This window comes from Elephantulus edwardii, unplaced genomic scaffold (genome assembly GCF_000299155.1).
Source record: "Elephantulus edwardii isolate Elephantulus edwardi_28Jun2011 unplaced genomic scaffold, EleEdw1.0 scaffold00026, whole genome shotgun sequence".
Lineage (NCBI taxonomy): Eukaryota > Metazoa > Chordata > Mammalia > Macroscelidea > Macroscelididae > Elephantulus > Elephantulus edwardii.
Window position 1 is genome coordinate 11,666,686 of NW_006399776.1, and position 27,500 is coordinate 11,694,185.

Sequence of the window (27,500 nt, forward strand, 5' to 3'; positions counted from 1 at the left end):
GTGTGTGTGTGTGTGTGTGTGTGTGAGAGAGAGAGAGAGAGAGAGAGAGAGAGAGAGATGCGTGTGTAGCCTGGTCATTTTAGTACTCCTAAATTCTAACTTTTCTGTAAGCAAGACAAAAATCTTCTTTATCTATGTATTCTTTACAGCACCTATACAATTGTGTTTAAAATTATTTTAAAGAATCATTTAATCATTTTTTTCCTTAACACTTCTCAGGTGATGTTCTGATGCTTTTACTATTGTTACTTACTTTCATATTTCATGTTCATACCAGCACTGTGCAGTAACTTCTCATTTTACAATTGAAGAGATTATGGCATAGAAACTTTAAGGAACTTTTCCAAAACTATGCATTAAGTAGTATAGCCAGGGTTCAAACTCAGCCTTCAAAGCTCAAGATATTTTTACTAAATTGTTCTACCTCTCTTATCCTTGGGCTATGAAATCAATTCAAAATCTAGTGTATTTTCCACTTGCAAACTGTGACTTCTTATCACCATTTTTCCTCCAAGGAAGGCCAGATATGCAGCAGATAGTGAATAAATATTTCTTTAAGTGGAGAAAAAAAATTCTAGTTTGGATACTTTTTGCAGACTATCAAAGATCACAAATAAGGGAAAAGGAGCTGAAATGGGAAACTCAACAAGATATTTCATGGGAATTCTGTTCATTGTAGATGGAATAAGACAGGCAATGAGAAGCTGCCGTTCTGAACTCTCCCTTGTGTCTCCAGAAGTCCCCAGCATGCATACAGTATCCTTGTCTTTTTTTCATGTGCTCTCTTGTTAACTTTCTTTCATTGACTTAAACTTTCTTAGTTCATGTTCAGGGTCATAATGAGACGGTGTCCCCAGATTACATATTGTACAAGTGTTTCTCTGAATGTGATTAGAAATAAAAAAATCTATTGAGGATTTCTTTTGTGAGGAAAATTCAAGAAGCGTGTATGTTTAGCACAGAGTCATACTTTGAAGATCTTGATGTGTGAGATAAATAAACAAAGACTATTCAAATTTCAAAATACAATTCTCATATAATCCTGCAAATCTGATGAATGAGAAAATTACCTGGAACTTGTTGAATCAAATGTAAAGTTAAGATTTATATTAAATTATTTTTATTTCACCCATCAGACTATATTCTCATATTCATGTCCCCTGATTTTAAAGACTTTGAGAATTCTAACCACTACAAATGTAGTCCCCCCCCCCCCAAATGTTCCTTAGAAGCTACTGGCTTTCAAATATGTATAAGTAAAAAGGTCTGGTTTATGATTCAAGTAATTTCCAGGACACCATTTTATGTCTTGTGTGAAAATTGGTGGTTTTATTTCCTTGACTAGCTGAGAAATATTAGGTAAAGAACCTTTGCAACTAAGAAAACTTGTGATCACTTGTTTTCAAGTTGCTACCTGGTGCCCAAAAAATGGTTTGGATGCAGACCTGTCTTGAAAAGGTAGGCGAAGCAGCACTAAATTTTTCCAATTTCTTAGTCCTTAACTCTGTATGTGGTTGTGTATGTATACATGTGAGAGAGAGAGAGAGAATGTGTGTGTGTGTCCTCTATTTTCAAGCATAGCCTTCAGATAACCCTAAAACTTTATCTGTTTTATCTTTCTTTTATCCTCCCTGATACATTGATTGCTTTTCTCACACCTAACATAATAAGCTTCTCTTCATAACTCTCTTTCTTTGATTTTCTTTTTTAGTCGTCACACTTGCCATTCTACAACTTGTATACTCAAATTTTAATGGCAAATAAGAGTCTAGTCATGGTGTGTGTACAAGGTTGATGAGCACTAGTATCACCAAGAGTAGAACATTATTGAGAGGAAATGACCAACTTATCCTAAGAGTTTGATTTCTACCTTTTGGCCAGTTTCTCCTGCCTCCATGTTACCTTTTTCCACTCTCAGTAGGTAAATGCTGTCAGAGAGCATAATATATCAGTGATGAGGCTTTAATGTCAGAAAGACTTAGAGCAGGGTTCCACCTTTACCACTTACTGTGCGACCTTGACATCTATTGGATTTGTCTCCATTTCCATATTGCACATAGGATATTAATAGTAATATGTACTCCACAGGATGTTTATGAAAATTAAAGGAGAGAATACAGGTATATTCTCAGGGCCAGCTAAAGAAATGTTAATTATAATACTATTAATAAAGTCCTCTTAGAAAAAGAGCCTTTGATTATGATCAAATTTTGTGTATTGTCCCCCTGACATGTTTTACTAAAAATATAAAATAAGCCATGAGTTTTCCAGACTTTTCATTAAACATGTCACCTTTGGAAGAGAAATAAGCCAATAGAGTTATAATGACAACCAACACCAGATTTTCTTTCCTACGAACTTCAGATATTTTGCTTTTTGTACCATAACCGTACTCTTATTTAGAAAATTTGTTCTTAATTTTTTGGTTCAGATATGGTTATCATAATAAGTACAGCACATTTTACTCCTTAATTCAGTGAGCTCCATTTACTGAAGAGATTAAATCCAGTCCAGAGATTCATGGACTGCTTGCTCCACTTAAATGAATCAGTGACTCAGAGTTAGTGTTCAACCTACTAATACTGCCCTCATAAAAAGAATGGGTTGGACCCCTGCTGGCATAATGCTCAGAAGGAGGAGGAACGGGAAGGGTGTTGAACAGCTGATGGCTCTGCTCACTTCTGGAAGGGGCCCTGGAGATGACAGCATGTAGGTGAGCGGGGCCAAGCAACTGTGACACCTCCCTGGAGTCTCTTCGGTTCCTGGGATTTACAGAGCCTCAGCTGTCAAGGAACAATAAATTTTCCTTCAAAATATAAAACATAAATCAGTGTTTCCAAAACACTGAAAGGCAAGAAGAAACTAAATCCCCATAATAATGAAAAGAATCCTGTTAATTAAATCAGCAAGGTAGAGCGCTTCCCTCCTAGCACAGGGCCCAGTTGAACAGTAGAATACCTTAGAGACTGAAACTGAAATCCAAGCTTTTTCTAGGTTGCCAGCCAGCATCCTGAGGGAATGTTTAGAAGGAAAAAAATTCTTAGGAACAGGACAAGTAAACACAACTTTTTTTTTTTAAGTTGTACTTAGATTATGTGTGTCTGGGAAGGAAAGTTGCAAAACAAATTGTAAACCAACCTCAGCATATTTGTGCCAACCCCTTATCAGATTTGCCACCAGTCAAGGGTAAGCTGAAGGCTGAGTCAAGTGAAATGTAGAGAATCTGTAGGGAAAGGAGAGAGAGATAGACGTTACTTCTTCTGATTATATATACACATGCTTGAGGTAACCTAAGGGGTAAAGAGTTGTTTTGCCAACCCAAAGGCATTCAGTTCGAGTCCACTAGCTGCTCCGTGGAAGAAAGATAGGTAATCTCCTCCCCTGTAATTTACAGTCTCTGAAAATCATCTAGAGGGTCAGCTCTGAGTCAGTTCCTAATTCACAGCAATGATGCTTTGACTTTTATATGCAATATGCATATGCACTAGGCATATTATATGTGTGTAGGTGTATATAATAGAAATGTATGTGTGTTTAAAATAATTTTCAATCTTCTTTTGTCTTCTTTGGCTCTTGGACATCCCACATCAGATAGTTTACAACAGTGATTAAATGCTTACTTCACACGTCTTTCTTTTTGTTCTGTAAAATTATCACTATAGATTTGTGGGTTTTTTTAATGCTTGGTTAATTGTCTGATCTATTGAGTCTGTTGCTGTGGTTGAGGGAAGCTGGTAAAAATAGAGGTTAAGGTTTCTTACAAATCTGTTGCATTTGGGAATTGAGGGACATATAATATTACTGTCCTCAAGTTGCACATAGCAACTTCCATTCACATCAAGTGAGAACCCTCACACCCACTCAGAGTCCCACACTGACATTTGAGTTTATTCTCCAGCTCTACCAGAACCAACTCTCTTCAGTCCATCATTTTCTAACCTTTAAATCAGTTTTCATAGCCAGAAAGAGACCTTTTCTAATGGATTGAAGTCCATTTATGGAATCTGAAACCTCTCTTCAGAACTTCCTCTTTGAAAGTATAAACACTACCTAACTCTCTTTCAGACCTTCACATTTTGCCAATCTTTTCACATACTGGTTGATTACATACTATTGTTGCATCAGTGCCTTTGAAAAACGTGTTGCACATGTGTTGTGAGAGGGTGAATTTGCAGTATGTCAGCATTTATTCAGATTTTTATGTGCCTGCAGCAGGGATGTGTTTTTCAATACCTCTGGCAGGAGAGTTTGCTTAACGTAGCCTGCATCGTCTTACTGTTGCTTTTCCTCTGTCCAGGCTATAGCCACACATGCCCACACTTAGGAAGAGGGTTTTCTCTAAGGAAGGTGACTGTACCCCTGGTGGTGCAATGGTTGAGTATTCAGCTGGCAGTTAAACATTCAGCTGCTAACTGAGTGGGTGATTTGAACCCACCAGCTATTACTCTGGAAAAAAATCCAGGGGATCAAACCCCAGGGAGATTACAGTCTTCGGGGCAGTTTTACTCTGCTATTTCAGGTTGCTAGGAGTTTGAATCAGTTCTGCGGCAGACAAAAACAATGCTGCTGAGAGGCCACATAGCTTTTATTTTGACAAGTAGATGCATGTACCTAGCGTGGTTACCCTTCAGCTCCTACAACACCACCAAGCCCTTCGACCTTGGATGTAAGAAAGGCAGGAGCAATTTTGTGTTTTAAAAATTTTTTAATAGGGTTAATTCTTAGCTGCTCATGGCTGAGAGAACCTTGAAAGCATATCAAGTGGACATCTAATGTCTTTGATTCTCATGAGTAAACAGCAAGACAAAATGGGTGTTGGAGTGAATCCTCTGTCTTGGAGGTTTCCCTCTGATGTCAGAGTCTGTTTGCAACCTGTCCTCACAGAGTCATGGATCTCTACAGGGTGTTTTTCCCTTTGGATTCCTCATGGTGGTACTTGTGAAACCCTCAGGCTTGTTTGTTTCCTTTTTTAATGTGTCAAGTCAAGAAACACTTAAGGTAACAAAATACTTTCATGAAAAATGAGTGAGCTATGCGTACATCTGTGTGCATATATGCAAGACAAATTTTGTACCTTTTAAAATTACTCTTTACTGAATCTTTCTAATCTTTCCCTGCATGACTTTAAGAAAATAGTCCCTCTAACATTTTACTATTCGGAAATTACAAGTAGGGGAAATGTAGTCACTGATGATTCAGTTATCTAAAGACCAAACTTAGACTTGCTTACTGTAGAAGCCTGGAGTTTATGCAACCCCAAAATGCGTATCTGGTAAAAAAAATCGTTCTTTTGCAACGTAATCTCCTCAATCTCCTCTCTGGGCTAACTTAGCAGAATCATCTTGTTAAGATTTATTGCACATCTGCTCTAGTCAGCCTGCTAACTAGGGCCTTAGGAAGCAGGTCAGTTATGGTGGTTGCAGCAGGCATTCACTTTAAATGGGGTCCTAACTTAAATATTAGGAAAAGCATTGAAGTGTTTACCTTAATGTTTATGCCTTTGTCTACATTATTTTGCATGTCCATACATAGTGTAATTACCAAATAGCATTCCCCCCTTGTGTATCCGTAGTTTTTTGAGTGATTCTACCAAAGCCAGGTGTGGACAGTGGAAACAAACACCCCACAAAAGCAAAGCTGTCCACGGCCTGAGGGATGGCTGTGACACACACTGTCATTATATTTACCTTGATAGCACTTTGACAGTTAAACACTTGGTTTTTTTAAACACTTGGAAATAAGTCTTCTGATTGGAGATTTTTGGAGACAAACTTAGAATATAAAGTTTGCATACCTTTATGAATTTAGATATGACCGAACACAATTTTGCAAGGCAGGCAATGCAAAGTTTATTTAATCCCTTCACCAAGGTGACACTCTCCAAATGCTTTTATGACACCTGGTTGCAAGGCCCTTGAGATTTTTCAGGGAACCAGATTTAGTTGACTCTGTAGCGTGCCCATCCTTCAGGTGTTCAAAAGAGAAAGGAAAAGGTCCCTGCACCTTCTTGTCTCCTTCCTTTATTGTACAGTTTGCTTTGTTTGTTTGATTTTAAAACTGCCATTATGTGAAAGTGTTGCAAGTATAAATAATTGAGAAGATAACTCTGTAGGGAAACCACTTTCGCTGCCTTTGTGCAAAGGCAGCTCATTACGGCTCTGAGCTGCAGCATTCCATAAGAGCAATTATGCAACATCGCTATGTCATGGATATTAACCAAGGGGAGTAGATAAGAGACGGGAAAATAATTTTGCAACTTATTTAATTAAATTTATTTGGTTTTTCAAATAGTTCCTCTTGTGTGTCATTTAACCAACCACTCCATGGTTGCTGTGATCTTTGCAGGATGGTTGTTCAGCATTCATTTTTTGGCATTCCTCCTCAATTCTGCATGAACCTAAAATGTATTTACGTTGGGGTTTAATTTCCACCCAAGGAGAGGTTACCCATGAAAATGGAACCATAATTTGACCATGAGGTTTTTATCCCCCCTAGGGCTGATATAGCCAGTTAATATATGTTAATACAGCAAAGTGAACAAAAGGTTAAATAAGTAGGTCAGGCTCAGAACGAGTCCTATACTGCTTACTTCTGCGTAAACGAAAGGAAAAGCCCATAATGGCGCTTGCCTGACTTCCACCCCCATCATTTTAAGAATTGCTTTGCCAATCCTTCACAGCAAATAGTAATTTTAAGTGGACCAAAACAGAGCTCAGGGTGTTTGCACTCCATGGTAATGATAGAGTAGCTGTGCTCCCTGGAGTCAATAAGCCCAACAATTGAGTCATTTTTGCCTCCTGTGAGTGAATCACTGCTGTTAGCCTGAATGACAGGACTGCTTATAGGACCGAGCCCTTCACCGGGCTGACCTCATCCCGGGACAGTGAGGTTCAGAGGGCAGGCAGGTGGTGTTTAACACAGTTATAAGTAAAAGCTGATTTTGTACTTGAAGACTCTATAAACAAGAAAAGTGAAATTGTTGTGGGAGGGAATGCTGGTGGGAGCATTTTATGTATGTTACTATATATTTTCCACAGTAGTACTATCTTCTTTCCCATATCTTTGCCCTTCTCATCTCACTTCCCCTTAATATTCGTCCTCCCACAGTCTCTCTGTCTCTGTGCCTCTTTTCTCCCTACGTTGCATTATCCCCACACATGAGTATCGAGCTCATGTAAAAGACGTGCTAAAGGAAGATCGCCGCAGCCTGATCTGTGTTGGAGAGCAAACAAAAAGTCCTCATACTTAAGATGATTCTTCAGTTTTGAGCTGTTATTCTAAAGCAGAATGTTTTAAAAATTATTATTTGATTGATTGTGTATGTGTGTGTATATACCATCAAGTCGGATCTGACTGGTACAGTAGGAGATAGTCCCTGCTTCTCCAGCAGAGCATCTGGTGGATTAGAACCGCGTACCTCTGGGATTGCAGTGCAGCTTCTTGCCTCTAGGCCACCAAAACTCGCCTAATGCAGAAATTTTAAGCATACAAAATAATCAATGGTTGACGTTCTTAATAATAGTATTTCACTGAGAGGGGAAAATGGAAGACAAGTAGGGAATGGTTCTCTCTAACCGGAGAAAACATTCAAACTAAAAGCATCCTAATGATCTAATCTTAGAGATTAAAAAATCCTGCCGAACCTTTCAGTCAACACACTTTTTTAGTTGAAAGGTCTATTGGCTAGTTAAGTTTTATGATTGTATTGGGAAGTGGAATTGTTACGAACCAACAAGATGTAAAACACAGCCCTTCATATCTCCTCAGACACAGAGAAGGTGAAGTGGGAATCTTCTTTTCAAATGGATGTATGGTTTATAAATGCAATTTCTGTTGAAAAATGGGAATTCCACAACCTTGGCTCTCTCGCTCACTCGCTCGTTCTCACTCTCCTTTCCCCTCATTGTTATCAAGACAGACCAACTCATAGCTGACCCTTCAGCAGGCTTCAGATCACATTGAAGGAGATTGCCCATCTTTCTCCAGCAGAGCAGTTGGTGGATTCGAACTGCCAATGAGGTTAGAACTTTGAATTAGCAGCACAACTCAGTATACAGACTACATCACTAAGGGAGCCCTTCAGAATCTTGGCAGCTAAGTATTCTTACAGGTTTTGAAGTGAAAATTTCAAATAGGATCTTAGCCACATCAGTTCTTTCCTTCTTAGAAGCCTAGGATGTTCCTTTGCTTATAAACTAGTAGTAAGGAGTTGTACTGCCAACCCAAAGGCAGAGAGTTCAAATCTACTAGCTGATCCATGGGAGAAGGATAGGCAGTCTCCTCCCACGTGGTTTACATCACCTGAAAACCCACTAAAGAGTCACCAGTGAGTTGGTACTGATGTGACAGCAAATAGAAACTGTAACAAGGCTGCATTTGTCTTCCCTTGTATTTGTCTTCCCTTGTGTAGGTGTTTCTGTGAGCGTGCTGCTCTATTTATGACTCAAGTAATTGGGTTTAGGATCCACTGACATACTCTCATTAACACAACAGAAGAAAGCACCATTTTTCAGTAGGATTACATCCATAGACACAAGAGCAATTATTCACCACAAATTTTTGAAGAAGCACATGTCAGACAGTAACTGGTTGTAAGAATGTACAACACATTAGCTCCACTTCGGTTAAGATAGTGCTTCTCCATACTTCTTTGTAATTGACTCCTATTTTGGAGAAATACCTATTTACACTAGTGTCCCTCAGAATATGTTTTGGAAGATGCTTCTCTATAATGATATAATGGGCGGGGTGTGGGGGATATTAACGTTCCTATCTCCTTTTCTTTCTCAGTCTCAGTAATCTTCCTAGTACATCTCCTACACTCCATTCCTCTGACCCAAGACACACACACACACACCCCATAATGCCTGGGATTCCAATTTCCATTTTTTTCCCAGTTTTCCTCTCAGCTCCAGTCAACTGCTCTTACCATGCTTCAATACAGCTATGTTGCATACTGTGTGCAGTGCTACCTAATCTAGAAAAGTCTGTTTGTTTTTGTCAATCCAAGCAAGGCCTTCTGCACCTCCATATTTGCATCCACAAGTTTCTCAACTTCTCTGATGCCCAGATGGGCCCGTACCTGTCAACTAATAGCTATACTCTGTGTCTTTAGTTGTTCCTGAATGCAAAGACAACTAGACCAGAGCCAAGAAGCCAGTTATTTCCTGCCGTAGCTATGCCCTACTCTAGGGCAAATGATGTCATGAAATCCAGGCATACATTTGCAAATGAAGATGAGATAAATCCATACGGGTGCTTTGATTCGCAAATTATAAGATGAAGGAACCCTGTTTCAACTATTTCATTCAATTATTTGTTCACCAAACATTTTATTTGAAAATGCACTATTTTCATAGTGGTGATAAGAAAGAATTAAGCTGTGGTCCTTACCCTCTAAAACTAACAGTGGAAACACCAGACAAATGCATTATGATTGTAGTATGAAATACATTCTGTGAGTTAGAAACTAGTAGTTCAACTGACTGAGACAGTCCCTCTCATTCACACTACAAAACCAGGGACATATATCTGAAGGAAGTATCCTCTCATAAGAATTGTTAAAGGTGTGTTTTCCAGATGGACCAACATCTGGAAGGGAAGAACATTCTAGATAGAGGTTCTGTTATTTAGCATATTAGCTTCCTTGATTAATTGGGTTTTCTGTATGTTTGTGTATACATTACCTGATAGTAAAATTGGAATCTGTGGTAGTTCAACCAATTTCTAGATAAATTATTTTTTTTAAATAATTGTGTTTCTTTGTATATATTGTGAGAAAGGCAAAAATGCCATTGCGTTGCCACCATTTTGATTGGCTCTATCAAAGCCCTTTTGGACTGTTCTCTCACCCTGTTCATGCTCACAGGCACCTTCATACCTGATGTTTCTCATTCACCCACCCCTTGCCCCTGTGCACCCACTGCCACCGGGACTGCCGCCTTCTCCAGCTCTGTCCCCACAGACTCCCACCTGCCATGCAGACTTACAACAAAACAGCTTTTTCTCTCTTGAAAAAGAAAGAAACCACAGTACTTTAGCACATTCTAATAGGAGATATGAAATCCAAACATGCCCTAAAAATCCCATCTTGTTTATATACAATGTGTTTACTTATTTGTCTACTGGAGATTGTAGCTTTGAGTGGAACATCAGAAAAGAAGGGTTGATGTCTTTTTCTTTTCTTTTTTTTTTTTTAAATCAGAAGGAAAATCCACTAACTAACCCTCTAAGGCTAAAATACTTAAGGACTAAAGCAGATGTGGCATAACTGCTGGTTTGCTAGGTCTCTTGTGGTTTATAAAGATATATTTTATGTCTTTTATGATTACAGGATGATGCTAAAAATTTTGTAGGTAATAATACCGTCACATTGGAAAGACTACATTTAGCATTGCTGGAGAAGACAGTGTTACCTGGCTGTCAAATTAAAGTAAAATATGTTTAATTTGTCATTAGGAAAGGCAGTCAAAAATTGTATTTGGAATTTTGTCTTTGATGCTTGAATATCATGAATGTGAGGACAGTTAGTAATATGTTCATAAATAGATTTTGGTTTTGCATCCTGACATAATGGAATATATTCTCATAATAATCTTAGAAGATTATTGTTAGATTTGTAGGTGCTAGAGCTATAATTTATTTTATGACTAAAATTTTTCAAAAAAAATTATTTCCTTTTTTCATTGGCGTTTTTACAAGATGCCAATATAAAATTTAACATGTGATTTAAACTCAGTAAAATCTACAGATAGGCTGTAACATACATGCATATTTATGATATTTTGTTTGTTGGATCTCTTTCTTAATGTTACTTGACTTTCTGTGTTTTAATCTCATTTTTTTTTCTTTCATATTTTGGGTGGAAGCCACTCTAAAGCTTAACACCTAGGAGATTTCTCACTTATGATTCCCTTTAAAAGTGCTAAAATCTCAGCCTCTCAAACAAGAGACCAAGCTACAATTTAAAGAAAGCAATGATATTGATAAAGGGCCCTAAGAGTGTTGCCACCTTCTGTCTGTGTCCTCTACTGCAGCCTTTCTTTCAAATCAGCAGGAGAATTTTGAGAAGGATAAGAGCCTGGTCCATCCAAACACTTCCGAGATGCCAATCTGGTCTTCTGAAGAATCCCCTGCTGCTTTAGACAGAGGAACCCCCACAGACAAATGAAAGGGCCACGGGAACATTCACATGCATAGCACCTTTCCTCCAAACACCAAGTGGCCTTAGATTACTGGTATTGAGTTGGTTTGGCCTCAGCTGAGGAACAGACACTTGAGCACCATTTGTTTCCATTGAGCACCATTTGAGCACACTATTTTGGGTGAAGTGCTATATTTTTCACTTTAGACATCCATTTGGAAAGTAAAATATAGTTTGGATAGAAGACACAATTTGGATGCCATCACACATAATGAATTCCCTTTTAAATGTAACACTTTGTCCTATCAATTGTCTTCTAAATGAGTTGACACGACCTAGAGAAAGCCTGCCTTTGATTGTCCTGCAGTGTTGCTTAAAAACAGTCTCCTTGAAAATAGGTTCATATATACAATTTTTAAAACTCTAATTAAACCTCATTTAAATTAAATTTACCCTTGCTAATTGTGGTGTAGAACACAGCTTGTGTAAGTGATACATGGAATGGCACACCAGTCTCCTAAATATTAAAAGAAAAAACAAGCTGACCCTAATAAATGAAGCCACTGATCCAGACTTTTATTGACAATTGTTTTGGACAGTCATTATCAGACAGACTTGCTAGAAACAAGAAGACACAGGAAAAGGAAATTTTTATTTTAAGAAACTAGCCAACTTATTGTACCTACTGCTACAGCTAGCTCTAAGATGTTCTAGGTTCTTTAAAGATACTGAGTTTTGAGGGCTCTTGCTAATCATGTACTCTTCATTAGTTCTAAACCTCTCAGGCTTTCACAGCTTTTTAGCCAGGAAGTCCCATTGCCAGCTCATCGGCAACGTTTGGAAAAGTGAGTTTGCCTCTCCATCGTAGTGAACAGGAATTCCTCCTCAATTACAAGTTTTCGTCACCTGTGTACCATAACACTTTTAGGTTCTCAAGTTCATGCCCTTGCTCTCCTTTGCCATTTCTATCTCTCCGTTCTCATCTAAGCACAATTCAGCAGTAGAGCTCCAAACGAAATGTCCTGTTCTTATTTGTACCATCCTAATTTGAGTTCACTTTATTCCCCCCCTTCTGCTTCAGTTAGATAATCTCACTCATTCACTCATTGCACTCAAGTTTGAACCAACTCATTGCTGACTCTCTGGTGGGTTTTCAGAGGCTGAAATTCATAATGGAGGAGATTGCTTATCTAATTAGATTGCTCTCTAATTAGATAGTAAATTCCTGCATATTCAGAGAGCACTGGTGGTCTAGTGGTAAGGAGCTGTGCTACAATGCCAAAGACACACAGTTCAAATCCACCAGCTGCTTCATGGAAGAAAGATAGGCAGTCTCCTCCAGTGCGATAACTACCTCCAAAAATATGCTAGAGGGTCAGCTATGGATTGGTTCACAACAACAACAAGCTTTTCAGTGCAGTTCATCTCATACATAGCTCTTAGAATAGCTTCTTCAAGTGCCATATTTTATGTTATTATTTGAAAATTAAAGAATCTCAGTGATTCAGCCTGTTACTCAAGAACTTCATCAAGTTGTCTGATAACTCTAGCCATTTTTTTTTCTAGTCCCAAGCCAAAACACAGTCTAAATTCAGTTCATTCAAAATCAAAGTCACCTCTGGTCCGCCTGGGTTCCTAGATATAGCTCATCTTTTTAAAGCTCCCTTATTTTCTTTTCTTTCCAATATTCTCTTCCTCCAGGAATATCTGATCTGATTAATCTTCTGATGTCTTTAATTGCCCCTCCATCACAATTTTTTCTGAATATAAACTATGTTTATTTATACTATTTTATTTTAAATTATATTTTTCAGTTTGTTTTTGAAGTCTGATGATATAGAGATTAAAAGTTTTAGAAACTGAGTTTTCCAAATGTAAATATATCTAGTATCATATAAGTTATGTATTTACATATTAGATAATTATATTTTACATGCACAGCTTTTCTTATATTTTATAATTAAACTTACCTTTTATTAAGTACTGAATGTGGAGTGCTCTGGTGGCCTAGTGACAAGAATCTGTACTGCAACCCCAAAGGCATGCAGTTTGAATCCCTCAGCAGCTCTGCTGGAAAATCAAAGATAGGCATTCTCCTCCCATGTGATTAACTGCTTCTGAAAACCCTCCTGAGGGTCAGCTATGGATTAGTTCTGACTTGATGGTGCACAACAGCAGCAACAACACATAAACAGGTTTCTTTGGACCTTAAAACTAGGAAATCATTCTCATTCATGCATGACTAGAAAAAAGAAAGGAAGAAAATGGGCCTTACCTAATCCTTACTCCTCTGTACTCTGGTCGGTTTCCACCCAACCCTCTTAACTGCCGGACTCGAGCTCTCAGTGGGCTGCAAACAGAAAGATCTATTAGTGCTGCGCCTTCAACATTGAGTTGTTGCTTAGTAACTGAACTGACTACAGAGCAACACAGGGTGAAGTAAGACATGGGGCTGAGAAAAAGCACCCTTCTCCACAGAAAATGAAGAAGGAGGTTGTCTAAGGGAGAAGGTGGAGCAAATTTTAGGACATGGATTGACTTGTGACCCAAGTAGAAATAAGGATTTTAGCATCTATTCTTTTTCCCTCTTCATTTCTAGTATTTTCACCTATTTTTTGACCTACGTAGTAATCTTTCTAAATATCCTAGAATTGATCAATCACTTCACTCTCTTTATCCATCTGTGTATCTGTCTACCTACCTATCTATTTATTTCTATATTTACATAATTTATATAGGTTGTTGTTATGTACCTTCAAATCAGAACCAATTCATAGCTGACCCTCCAGCAGGTTTTGAGGAGATTGCCCATCTTTCTCCCTTACGGCAGCTTGTGGGTTCAGACTGTGTACATTTGAATTGATGGTATAACTCCTTATCTCTAACCACATTTTTATATATATACATATATTATCACCCTTCTTCCAGCAGAGTACAAGAAACTTAACCAGGTGTTAATAAATTCATCTTTAGAAAAGTGTGCAGCCTGATTTTCAAAACACACATAGTTGATCTCAAATCTGCATTGTTGCAAATCCCGCCCTAGTTGACAGGTTATTTGTCACATGACAGACTTATCCAGTGAAAATGGGATCATAGATTTGAAACCAGTTTAATTCATACAAGACGTATATATGGCTAATGTAGATTTTGTTATCTCCCCCACCCCTTTTATAAAATGCTTGTTACTCAGTAAAGCCTGTGTCAGTATAAATCAGTGGTAATAAAATCAACATTATGACATCTTTGATAATGCATTTGCAAAAGCCTTTCTGAACATTTAGTTTAGCTTTTAATGATTGCTATTATAGACATGAATAAACAATTTGATGGATATGTTTGCTCATAAGTTTCTCAAAAGTGTATTTCCTGCCTAATCCTTCCCCCCTCCCCTTTGAGTGTAATGCCATCAGAGAGGAAACAGTTCAAATGTGGTCATCATAGGTTGGTGGCTCCAAAAATAGAAACTCACTTAGGGTAAAATTTGCTGTCAAGAAAAATGGAACATTCTTTCTGAACTCAGGACCGCATGGTTCATGCGAGCTTGCTTGTAGATGGTTGCTACAATAAGGCTTCTTTCATACAGGTGTGTTTATGCCCCAGGCTTGCTGGCCACAGTCCATTCCATTTACAGAAGCTGAATTAAACAATAACTACCGCATTGCAAAAAATGGGAGGGGGGAGAAAAGGGGAGGAGGGAAGGTGAGCGTCAAAGGAGATGCCTGAGAGCTTTGTTAGGGCCAAGAAAAACCCTGTTGCAGTTGTCAGAGCTTGTTGATGTTGCTGGGAACGGCACTTTTTTTTTCTCCTGGATTTTGTGGTTCTGCCTTAGGAAAGAAAGTAAAATAGAATGGAAGAACAAAGTCCTGCTCTATAAATCAGCAGCTGCTCCTTGCCAGATCAAAGGAGTGACATTTTTGCTCCTGGACTACTTGTCCACTTGAGGGCTTGACAGGCAGCTAACAGCTGGCCTGCTCGACTGTATGGGAGAATCAGCCTACATCTTCTTCCGAGCAGATGACAAGCTAATCAGAGAGTTATCCATAGCACAGGGCATGTGAGTGCACCTTGATCTCTTCAAACATATCTAATACATAATTGCTAAACAGCTTGGTGCATTTTTGGCAAGTTAATGCTTAGGTGGTTTCCACTGAGAAGTAGGATAGAGAAGTAATAATTCTATCAAAGGTGATCATGAAAGCTAAAAAGATTCTAAATTTGTCAGGATCTTCTCCTCTTAGAGTGAATTAGTAAATGGCAAGCAATATAATGGGAATTGACTTAGAATGTATATCACTGATTATCCAGTGACTAGTTTAAAAGGCAAGTCAGGCTCTCTAGGATTTAGATAATTGCATAGGCAGTTGGTAATTTTAAAAATTTTTATTCCTCTTTTCATGCTAATAGAGTTGAATAAAGTTGTAGACATACTTCCATGTCTGCAGAAAGTTCTTTTCAGAAGCACAATAAGGTGTGTAAGTAGATAGATCTGGAATTTTACTGTCAGTAGTAAAACTTTCAAAGTAATTCAATTTCTTGTTGATTTCCATCTGCAATAAATCATGTACAGGATGAGGTAATATACTACAACTTATGTCTATTGACTTAGTATTTTATCTTTAAGAGGAAAGATCCTAGATATGAATAGCTGAGGAAGTTTGAGTGTTTTCTCTTCCCTGCTTTCAAGTAGCTTCGAAAGATCATTTTTATAGTGCATGATAAATAGCCGCGGATGAGTAATCTGATGGCTTTCTCTAAGAGTAACATTGCTTCAAAAAATCATAACCTGCTGGGATGTTTTGTTACATGCCATCGGGTGTGATTATATTCACAGAATAGTGTTTATTGTTGCTCAGAATTATAAAGGAAAGAAAACGATAATTTCCTTTCTAGTAGAGATTTCTCCAATGTTTTTACTAAAAAAGTCTCACTGTTGGCCTGATATGATTTTGTCAAACATAATGTCAAATTTTCCGGGTCACTTTTCAAGCTTTTTAAATTATAAAAATATCACATTTATCATTTTTTCAAAAAGTATTAAATTGCATGAAAAAAGAAGATAATAAAGTATCCTCCATCTTCCCTTATCCATTCCTAAAGTTTACCTATGTTAACAGTTTACACAGAAATATTGAAATATTATATTGGCTTGATTATTTTCCTTCAAGATATAGATAGAATAGAATGGGTCAAATCTTAATAAATTGTTGCCCAGGGTCAGTTATTACAAGATTGTTTAGATCCACGTTGCCTATAGAAAAGAGTACATGCATTTTTCACTGCTTAGAGTCCTTGTTAAAACTTGGTATTTGTAAGTTTCTCTTCTTAGGGTCAATACTAGGTTGTCCATTTGGTATGTGATATAAAGCAGGACTTCTCAAACTTAAATATGCACAGATCACCTGGAGATGTTTGAAAATAAAAGTGCAGATTCAGCATGGCCAGGGTAGAACCTGAGAGCCTGTGTTTCTGCTTTTGAAATAAGCTTCATGATGATGTAAATGCCATCGGGCCATGAAACACATTTTGTGTAGCAAGGATCTCGAGAACCATTTATAGTGTAGGATTTCAAATTAACTTGTCCCCTTTCCTCCACCCCACAGCATGCAATCTCCGTTGTTGACTTTGTTGTTGTTAAGTGTCATGGAGCCAATTGTCCACACCCAAAGACCCCATGTGACAGAGCAGGAGGACCTGGTAGAGTTTTCTAGAGTGTCACCTTTCCAGAAAGTTACCAGGTCTTCTGCTTCCAGAGTCAAGAGGTGGTTTAGCTATCACTAATGTGGTTAGCAGTCAAGCACTTAACCGTGGTACCATCAGGAAATCTTTTTTGTTTGTTCTAGCATCTAAGATTATAGCATTATACATTTAAAGGAAGTCATGATCTCCAGAAAAATTCTACCACGTATGTCTGTGTGTCAGTCTAGCATGGACTTGGTTAACTGTCATCCAGTTATTCTTAATTATCACTTATAGAGCTCTTCAGAGGAGACATTGATATTTTTTCATTTTTTAAAATTTTAATTGATATTTTAATGAAAGTTTATAGAGAACTTGAATTTCCATTCATTGTTGCACATTTTCCTCCCTCCCTCACTTTGCTTTTCTCTTTGAAAAAAAAATTTTTTTTTCATTGTTGCACAATTTCCTTCCCCTCCCAATTTTGCTTATCTTAATAGCAACATTTAATGAACTCTTGCTGTGTGCTGTGAATCTCTAAATATTGCAAGTGTTTAAACACTTGACTGCCTAGAGGTGCCTTGGAAAAAAGGCCTGACGATTTATTTCCAAAGACCAGCCTTTGAGAGCCCTCTGGAGCACAGTTCTACTGAGACACTCATGGGGTCACATGAGTTGGAGTTGACTTTTATGATATCTGATTTTGTATTAGTTTGCTACATGCTAGGCATTGTATCATGGGTGTCATATGCAGTGTCTCCCTTTATCTTAAAACAATTGGGGCTCAATTATTTTTCAGATATGTATACTTGCCCAAGATTCCCTGGAACATAAATAACTATGTTATTGTTTTTAAGTGCTGTAGAGTTAGAACCAACTCATAACTGACCCTCCAATGAGTTTTCAGAGTCAGTAAGTCACATGGGAGGAGACTGCTCATCTTTCTTCCTCAGAGCAACTGGTGGATTTGAATTGCCTGCCTTCGAGTGGGCAGCACAACTCCTTACCACTAGGCCACCAGAGATCCCTTAAATAAATAAGAGCAATAAAATATGAGCCAATACTCTTCATTACCTAGATATGGAAAAGTTTGAAATATGCTATAGTAATTGAGAAAGGCTTACACAAAGTAGACTATTTTAGTAAAGAACTTATGGGGGCTTTTGTAACTTAAAGGGAAAAATAGATAAAAAGAAGAATCTTGACAGGATCCAGTAGAAGACAATCAGAGGTAAACAGCATCTACTTGATAAAGCCCTGGAATTGTCATGCCACCATAAACATTCCACTGTTTCATGTACACAGAATTGGTTGATATTGAACCATTTCAAGAGGTTGCATATAACTAACAAACAGTAGTAGTGAAGGAAGAAGTCTAAGCTGTACTGATAGGACTTGGCCAAAATCAAGGTTCAGGGAACTGGTGGAATACCAGTTACGATGTTTCAACAAACAGTTGCAATGCCCTAAATGCTCACTTGTCTGTGTCAAGAAATTCAGAAGACAACTTGGTAAATCAACTAGAAAAACTTTTTTTTTAAAAAAAAATAACCCGCAACAAAGTTATTTATACCTATACACCTCACATATTTTGGGCATCTTGCTAGGAAGGGTATTTCTTGGAGAGTAACATGATGCTCCAAAAGGTGAAGGGTCAGTGAAGGAAAGGAAGACCTTCAACCAGGTGAATTGACATGGTGACTGCCCCAATGAGCTCTAATGTGTCAGGAAGTGTGAGGATGGCACAGGATAGGACAGGGTTCAGATCTGTTGTTCATAGGGTTGCTATGGGTCATACTCAACTCAGCACTGCCTAACAGCAACTCATTCAAAAGAAAGATGATTCAAAAGAATGAAGAAATTATTTTGTAATATCATTAATACCACATTTAAGTAAAATCTTGTTGAAGATGACTAAAAAATGATTGGAACATTATATTAATAGGAGACTGCCAAAAGTGCATGCCAGATTTATAAGAGAATGTGAAATGAAGGATATCATGGCTGATATCAGTTGGGTCTTTGATGAAAGCCGAGAATACCAGAAAGATGATTATCTGTGTTTTATTGACTTTGCAAAAACACTGAGCTTTGGTGGTACAACACATAGTGACCCATTGAATAACACCCTGCCCTATCCTGAACCAACCTCACCACCTCTGACACGCCTGACCCCATTGCCACAGTCACTGGGTCAGACCATCTCATCAGGGACCTTCCTCTCTTATGCTGACTTTCTTTCCCTACAAACATGATGTTCTTCTCCAAAGACTAGTCCCTCCTGGCAGCCTGCCTAAGGAATGCGAGACAGAGCTTTAAAATCCTTGCCTCCAAGGAACAAATTGGTTTCACCTTCTCCAGGACAGATTCTTTGTTCTCTTGGCAGTTCATGGTATGTCAGTATTCTTCTGTAGCACCATAACTCAAAGGTGCCATTCCCCTGTGATCCTTAGTCATTGTCTTGCTCTCAGATACTAAGAAGCAGTTGAGAAGACCATGGCCTGGATCAGGCACACTTTGACACTTTTGTCTCGAGACTGACATTGTTGCTTTTTAGCACTCTGAAGATGTCCATGATAGCATATTTTCCCAATGTAACTTACTCTTTTGATTTCCCGACTGCTGGTGCCAAGTATGTTGATTGTAAATCTGAGCAAGATAAAATGGTAAACAATTTCAATCTTTTTCCTTCTATTGGCTACTACCTTTTGGCCCAGTGGTAAGGACCTTTGTTTTTCCTAATTGTTGAGCTTCAGTCCATATTGAAGGCTGTAGTCCTTGACCTTTTGCAGCAAATGCTTCAAGTCCTCCTCAGTGTCAGCAGGTAAGGTTGTGTCATCTGAGATTCAGAACTCATGGAACCTCTACATGAACTATGATATAGTCGTTTGAACAAAACAAGGAAATGCTGCACAGTTTAAACTCGGAAAAGATGTGCATCGGGATTGTATTTTTTTCACGATAGTATTCAGTCCGTATCCTGAACAAATAATTGAAAAGTTGGACTATATGAAGAAGAATATAACATCAAGACTCAAGGAAGACTCATTAACAAACTACTCTGCAGGTAACACAAACTTGCTTGCTGAAAATAAAGAGGTCTTGAAACACTTAAACTGATGAATATCAAAACTCTCCTTAAAACATACTAGTAAATTGTTGTTGTTGTTGTTGTTAGGTGCCGTCGAGTCATAGACGACTCATAGCAACCCTATGAACAAAAGGCCTGAGCACTGTCTATAGAGTTTCCGGAGGCAAGCCATTTCGGAAGTGGATGCCACTCCTGCTTCCAGGCTTTTTTTAATCGGGAAGCTCCAGCAAACACTGTCCACCATGGGTAACCATTATCGCATTTGACACATCAGTGTCACAGTGTTCAGCATCACAGCAAGCACGAGTTACCTCTGTACAGCAGTGCACAGACCAGTGCTATGCCACCTAGAAGAACGTTTGTCAGAAAACCAATTTGAACCAGGCCAGAAGGCCACAGATTAGAATCACCCACCTTCGGCTTGGTAGCATGACTTTCTGTCCCCTAAGCTAGCATAGCTCTCTCTATGTAAATAGCATCATCATAAATTGAGAAAAGGCTAAAGGCTTTAAGGATTTTGTTTTACTTATTTCCACAATCTGCACCCATGTAAGCACCAGTCAAGAAATCAAATGGCATATTGCACTGGGTAGATCAGCTGCAGAAGACCTCTTTAAAGTGTTAAAAACAAACATGTTAACTAAGGGGGGACCTGATCGCTAGTCACTCAGATGCCTGTGAAGGCTGTGCCGTAAATAACAAAGACTAAATAGATAAATAAATGATACTTTTGAATTTATGTGTTGATGAAGAATATTAAATATACCATGAACCACTGGGAGAAGGAACAAACTTGTCTTGGAGGAATTGCTGCCAGAATGACTATTAGAAGCGAGGACGGCAGAACTGACACAGTGACTGCAACGGTGGGGCTCATACAGAACCAAGCTGACAGGTGGGACTGGGCAGTCATTCTGTTATGCATGGAGTAGTATGAGCTGAAACTGAGTCGATGTCACTACAAAAAACCAAAATAGACCCAAAACAACCAATAACAATCAAGGTATACTTATAAAGCGACAGTATATTTGCAATCCCAGATTAATAACATAATTTCATATTTAAGTTTGTGAGCATAAAACCAAGGTTTTTAAATTCTGTGAGTAAATCTAGTCTATCCAATTCCAAATTAAGCTATAGCTCTGGGGAAATAATTATGTCCTCTGAATATGTTCTACTCATGAAATGTGAATCTCTCATTTACCTACTTTGCTCACATTTGCCTGTGAGAAAAGATCTTTTGTCTGACCACCAATGAAATACTCATGTTTTCAACATGACTCAGTCATTTGTGTTTCCAAGTACAGGTTCAAGGGCATTAAACCTGCTTAATTCACTGATTTAATCATTTTAATGTATCCTACTGAGAAAACCGCACTGTTAGCCATAACCACAGGACAGAAAAAGACTTGCTTTTGTGTATGTGTATGAACTAAGGAAAAAAATGATGAAACTCGATAACTGACTTGCCCAGGCTGAAGCTTTATTGTTTGAAACTCCAACCAGTAGCAAAGATTGTAAATAAGCACTTTGGTGATGAATCTAGGGCGGGGAAAGAGGAGAAGCAGAGGTTTTTTCAGTTTGTAACAGGTCCCTCATTACCAAGCTCCTCCAGCACCTTTTCCAAATTGATCTGATGTCTCTTCAACAATTGAGCCCCTTTCCTTGACCAGACAATCTCCGCAAAAATTTCAATTCTGACAATTCTTGATTCCTCCTCAGAGTGTTCAGTGTTGGCCGTCTTCCAGGTGACTCCACTGAGGTCTGCACTTTCTAACAAAAGGAATGCTGCCTAAAGGAGTTGGTTACCAGGTGTGGCATGAAGTTAGTGAACCAGAAAGAAGGGATTTATCAGCCATTTAAAAAGAAGGAGAGGGAAAAGCAAAAGAAACCAACCAACACTCAGGAATGACACCTAACCCTACTTCTATCAATCTGAAATATGCTTTGGAGTGAAAAGCCTTTAAAAGAAAAATCATGATGGTCAGATTTCAGTTACAGAAAAGTATGCAGTGCTGACAGTTCAGCTTCTCTGTGGGAAAAAGGTCTCTTGGAGACATCTTTCCAGCAAGATGAGATTTCAGTGATACTTTGCTATCTTGGGTTTGTTCTTTTTTAAGTGTACTCTTTTCTCTCGGAGTTGACTCAGATAGGCCTTATAATTCTTGGAAAGGCATTGAATTTATTTCTATAATTTAGTTATTTTTAAGTTAGCAGTGTTAAAAAATACATATATATATATATATACACACACATACATACATACACACACACACTATAGTCTGATGTTCTAAAGTGTAAGTGTGTGTGTTTGTAAGTAAAATTTTCAGAGAAAATATATAGTCTTAGTAGATAGTCTCCAGAGCTTTTGCATGAGCCTGGATATTAACTTGTGTTCAATACAAATCAATGGAACTAGTACACTAGTTCCCTAAGTACATGAAATTCCCTAAGGAGTGACTAATAGAATTATCTGTAGTCCTTAAAACAAGTCTCAATGAGGCTAATGAAATTTTTTTCTGAGTAAAACCTGGAAAGGTACTAGTCTTATTAGAACATTTTCTTTATGAAAAACATCAGATATACATTTTACATGCAAGTTGTACTCTTTAGATGCCCTTTAGAACTATTTGATGGCAAAGAGTATCTGAGGGTCAAATTATTTATGCCAATAAAGAAGTTTGTTATATGTCTTCAACTTTAAAAATCATTCTGGGATGACATTAAAACTTAGAGAATTTTTTTAATATCAGATACAGATGAAAAATCTAACAGCCTTTGGATTGAAAATAACTTGTGGGGTTTTTCATTAAAGTTGGGTGCAGCTTGCTGCATTTTGGTTAGTTGGATGTCTTCAGCAATTTTTCAAATGTTTTGGGTTTGGCAAAGTCCAAAATGTTTTTGCCAAGCCCCTCTTTTTCCCCTTATTTTTTAAACCCGTGTGAAATTCAAGGATAACTTAATCCATATGTGTCTGATTCATTTACACTTAACTCATCAAAATGTTATTTTGTAAGACCCATTTAATATCCAAGAAACCTTTTAAAGACAAGTCTTTTGTCTTTGAACCAGTTGCTTTTTTCCATATGAATGGCGCTTGGACCTGGAAAGATTGAAAAATAGTTGATTTTCAACTTAAAACTTCCCACTTTTAAGTAGAATCTAAACTTGTATAAGAACTGAATAAGGTCATTTGAAAAACATTGACCAATGAAAGTGGAAGAAAATGACATGTCCTACCCATTTGGGAATGATGATGTATGAAAAGTCCGTCTTCCTAATATTAAACAAAGAATTGCTCTGTTTGATTTTTTTAAAATCTCTAATTTAAACACCTGTATTTTAGGTACTTCCATGTCTTTTCTAAGAATAGCCAGTGGGTCATCAGTGTAGTAAAATAACTTTCTTTTTGAGTGAGAAAGTTTTCTTAAAGTCAACCCATTAATTGTTCATTTTAATAATGTCTATGAGATTTCTAAGATGTCCCAAGATCAGGGAGTTGACAATTGGCAGGGTTGTATGTTAAGAGATTTCTAAAAAAGAATTAAGCCCCATATGTTTTCAAATTTTTCTGTTATTTGAAAGAATGTGATAAAAATTATGAATTTGGCAAAAAATTAGCAGTATGGATCAAATATATTGTCTGAGAACAAGAATTCAGAGAGGGGAAAATGGAGCCCAAGTGAAGAAAAGCAAAATTCCTATTATCTTTTGTGAAAGGATCTAGTGAAAACCTTCAGAGGCCTCTATTCGTATTTGTTTAGTAGAACTGGGCAAAGAAAGGCCATTGCTATAACTGCTAGTGAACATCCAGGCCACGCCATGGTAACTAGTTGAAAATGTAATACTAGAGTGGCATTTCCAAGTTCAGTGTTTCTATAAAGACCTGCTAGGACAGAATGCTTTTTTAATGTTCTGCATTGTTGTGTATCCCCCATTGAACAACCTTTTGAGAGGACCCCGTTTTTTACTAATGTAAACATTCTGACGAGTATCCAAAGAAATGACCTTTGAGTGACCCTCTAACCTTCCCGGTAATTATTTGTTTGAAGACAGTGTGGAGTTCTCCTGCTGAGAACTAAGAACCATGATGCCTTGCAGCTCTGTAAGGAAGGGAGTGTTTGGGAGAACTGGAGAGAGAGACATAAATAAGGGAACAACCTCCAGATGTAAATAATAAAAGAATAAAAGAGTGAAATTAAAGGGGGGGGGAATAGCAATGCATTTCACCCAAAGAATTGGTCTGTAGGAAAAAACAAACAGGATTAGTAACACATAAAAAAAAAAAAAAAGAGATTAAACCTTTGCCATGTGTGTCCTCTCCGTTAGAAACTTGGCATGGAAGGGTTTGTGTCTCTGGCCCTCCTGATCGTCTCTATTGATCTTAGCCTGAGCTGATATGAAGAGTTCCCAGGGGGTAGTCCCAGTAAATGCAGTGCAGAAAGAGTTGATCATTTGGGGTTTTTTCTGGGTTGAAGGAAGCTTCTGGAAGCCTTTGCCATTTGGTCAGCTGTACTTGGTGACACATAGGGTGAAGGAGTAGGAATATACAAGCTGTTCCAACTCCTCTTTTGTTTTAACTTCTCCTAGCCTGTTGTTTCTTCCCCAGTCCCAGGGGGTGTAACTTTTTTTGACAACTGAGCTTTACTTTCTTAAGTAATAAAGAAATTCATTGTTTTTCAAACAAACACCATATGCAAAAGACTCCTTTGGTTTTCTTGTGCCTATTATCCCTCAGCCTAATTGTATTCCCACTGGAGAGCTCCCAGGAGGTACAGACAAGTGTGGGCTGACTATCCTCAGTAGGGGCTGCAACTTGTAGGAATGCAGAGCTGACAACATACGCTCACATTTTTCTGGCTGGTTTCTAAGAGTGACTTTTCAGTTTCTGCCTGTGAACCCATGCAGACTCATTAATCATTAAGTCTCTTTCATTTAAGATTTAAAATCGGAAATACTGAAAAATGTTCTAAATTAGCATAGTTTTAAGGAACAGCAGCTATATGTTTGACGGATCCCCTCCAGTTCACACCACCAGTGAATCCAGTGCATAAGCTCAAATGTGTAAGGGCTATGCATCATTAAATGAATAAGGATGAGAATCAAAATAGCAAAAACCCACAGCCAACCAGTCAATTCTTACTCAAAGCAAGTGTATAGCACAGAGCATAACTGTGCATAGTGTTTCTGAGGATGGAGATGTTTTACAGAAGCAGACTGCCTGCCACCTCCTCCTGTGGAGTATGCTGCTGGGTTTGAACTGCTGAGCTCCGTCAGCAGCCAAGTGCTTAAACCACCTTGCCACCAGGGCGCCGAGAGGGACAAGGGCAAATGCAAATGGTTGCAAATTGCTTTGTTTTTATTAAATTTGGAAAATAAAGGAGATTTCTTATCTTCTTCCTCTGTTTGTACATGAATATTTGATGGGCATTATTAAACATTAAATTAACATGAAGTAGGCACTTATTTTTGGATTTCCAACAAAATTAGATCCAGGCTTCTTAGACGAAAAAAACTGCTTCTCCTTTACATTCCTGGGATTCAGCCACCACCTGATTTGAAAATGTTTCTTTGGGCTCTAATATCAACCATGTGTACCTGAGGCTCTGTCTTTCTAGTGGGTTGAAAGGTGGCTGGGTTTATGGTTGGCAGTTACCTTATCCTCTGCCCTGGGTGTCCCAACTTAGGCTAGAAAGGTTGCCCCCAACTGGCACTGACCTCTAAATGACCCCTAACTTTACAGGCTTAAACTGCAGGAGTTGCCGAAGAGCAGAAGTCTTTCTGGCCAGCACTTATTACTGCTGTGTTGGTGATAAAACTTCAGACAGCCTAATTGATGGCTTTGCTGACCTAACAATACCTTGTGAAAGCAGAGTGCTGGAGCCTGGTCTCCATTTATGACCAGATGGAAGGGGAAGCTGGGTCTCCCTGTGATGAGAAGTTTAGGGAAAGGGGGGAAAAAAATCTCCCAGCCTGTGAACTTTAACCAGCTACCTACTTGTTTAAGAAGCAGCAGCACAATAGCAAATTAATAGAAGTTTTCGCCTCAAGAACTTTTTTCTTTTTCTCTTCGTGGACCACTTCAGCATACCACCTTGGAGTTGGCGATGATGTAGATGATCTAGTCAACTCGTTTTGAACACTTGTGAGGCAAATTCCTTTTAAATGAAAAAGGTATTTTTCTCTTGATGCTTCATTGTAGTGTTTCTTCTACTGCACTTATGGGAAAGTGTTCACATAACAGAGAAGTTTTGCATTTGATGACTAGACTCATCTCTTCTATTTCAGGTTTATTAATGCCAGAAGAAGAATAGTACAGCCCATGATTGACCAGTCGAATCGAGCAGGCAAGTTCCCATCAGTATCTATATTTAAATCTCCCAAGCACAAATCCTCATCAAGTTACTCTTGATTCAAGTTACCAGTTTCATCACCTGGTAAATAAATGCTTCCACCAGGCATTCTGGGAGATTTTTCTTTTTTTAATGTCCCCAGAATTACGCTCTAGGAAGCAACTTCACTAATTGGTACTAATTGGAGATTTCCCACCCTGACTTTCCGGAAGCTGCTTTTTTATATTCCTTCTGAATTGATAATTGGGCGCAAGTCTTCGTGCCACAAGCAGTTTGTTTGACTGTGAGCTCCGGAGTTACTCACTGCTTGTCTGCCTTAGTCATGAGTACACACTCATTTTCTTGCTGTCCATATCTTTTTGATGTACGCCTTACTTTCACTCCTATAGTATTCCGTGGCATTGTTATCAATTCGTTTGTTAGACTTTTTGTTATATTCTCTTAAAACCCAGCTTGCCATTTTGCCAGAGTTATTTTTCATTAAAATATTATTACCTTTGTTTAAAGATGATTCACCTCCATCCCACTAAATAAAATATTTGTGGGTTCCCCCCATAATCTCTCTCAGTTTCTCTAAACCAGTGATTATACAGTTCTGCTCAGAACCATTATGGTATACTCCTGGTTGGTCTGTTTTGAAATCAATTTCTTCATTTCCTGAAAAGCCATGGTCCTCCTGCAAGGAAGCTGACAAAATACAACTTTACCATGTGATGATAACTGTTGTCACTAAATTAATTGTATAACTTGATGGAGATTTGAACTGTGATCCTAGTATAAAGAAGTGAAGAATTAATCTATTCTTTGGCAAAATGTCCCCAAGAACACTGAGTTATCATCCTAATGGATGTGGGGAGGGGACCTTTGGGAGAAAACAGAAACACTCTTGAAATGCCAAATTTCATTATGTATTACCTTATCTTTGATATAAAAAATCAAATCTTTCATGAAACAGCTTAACATGGTGAAATTGTATTTAAATTTCAAATGTTTGTACATGATTTGAACATTTCCCCATTAAGTCACCAGAGATGGCAGGATCTAAAACCTTAACTAAAAGACATCAGGTGATCCCCATCCTTGCCCTTCCTAATTAAGAGAGAAGCAAAGAAGGAAGGGCTTACAATGACCCATCTTTTTAACTAGCCGGGGAAGTCTTCCTTTCAGATGAGATTGTTTCTTGAAACTACTAATGTACTTTAACTGTATCATAAAAACACACCTAAAAGCCATC

General features: G+C 38.1%; 1 protein-coding gene across 5 annotated transcripts in view; it reads left to right on the forward strand.

The window, feature by feature from the left end:
* The window catches only part of LOC102844013 (homeobox protein Meis2-like), a 266,568-nt gene that overhangs the window by 234,670 nt on the left and 4,398 nt on the right, over window positions 1-27,500 (forward strand). For all 5 annotated transcript variants that reach the window (XM_006883039.1, XM_006883037.1, XM_006883040.1 and 2 more), the window contains exon 10: window positions 26,202-26,260. In XM_006883039.1, coding sequence (XP_006883101.1) covers window positions 26,202-26,260 — 59 coding nt within the window. The remainder of the gene's footprint in view (window positions 1-26,201; window positions 26,261-27,500) is intronic.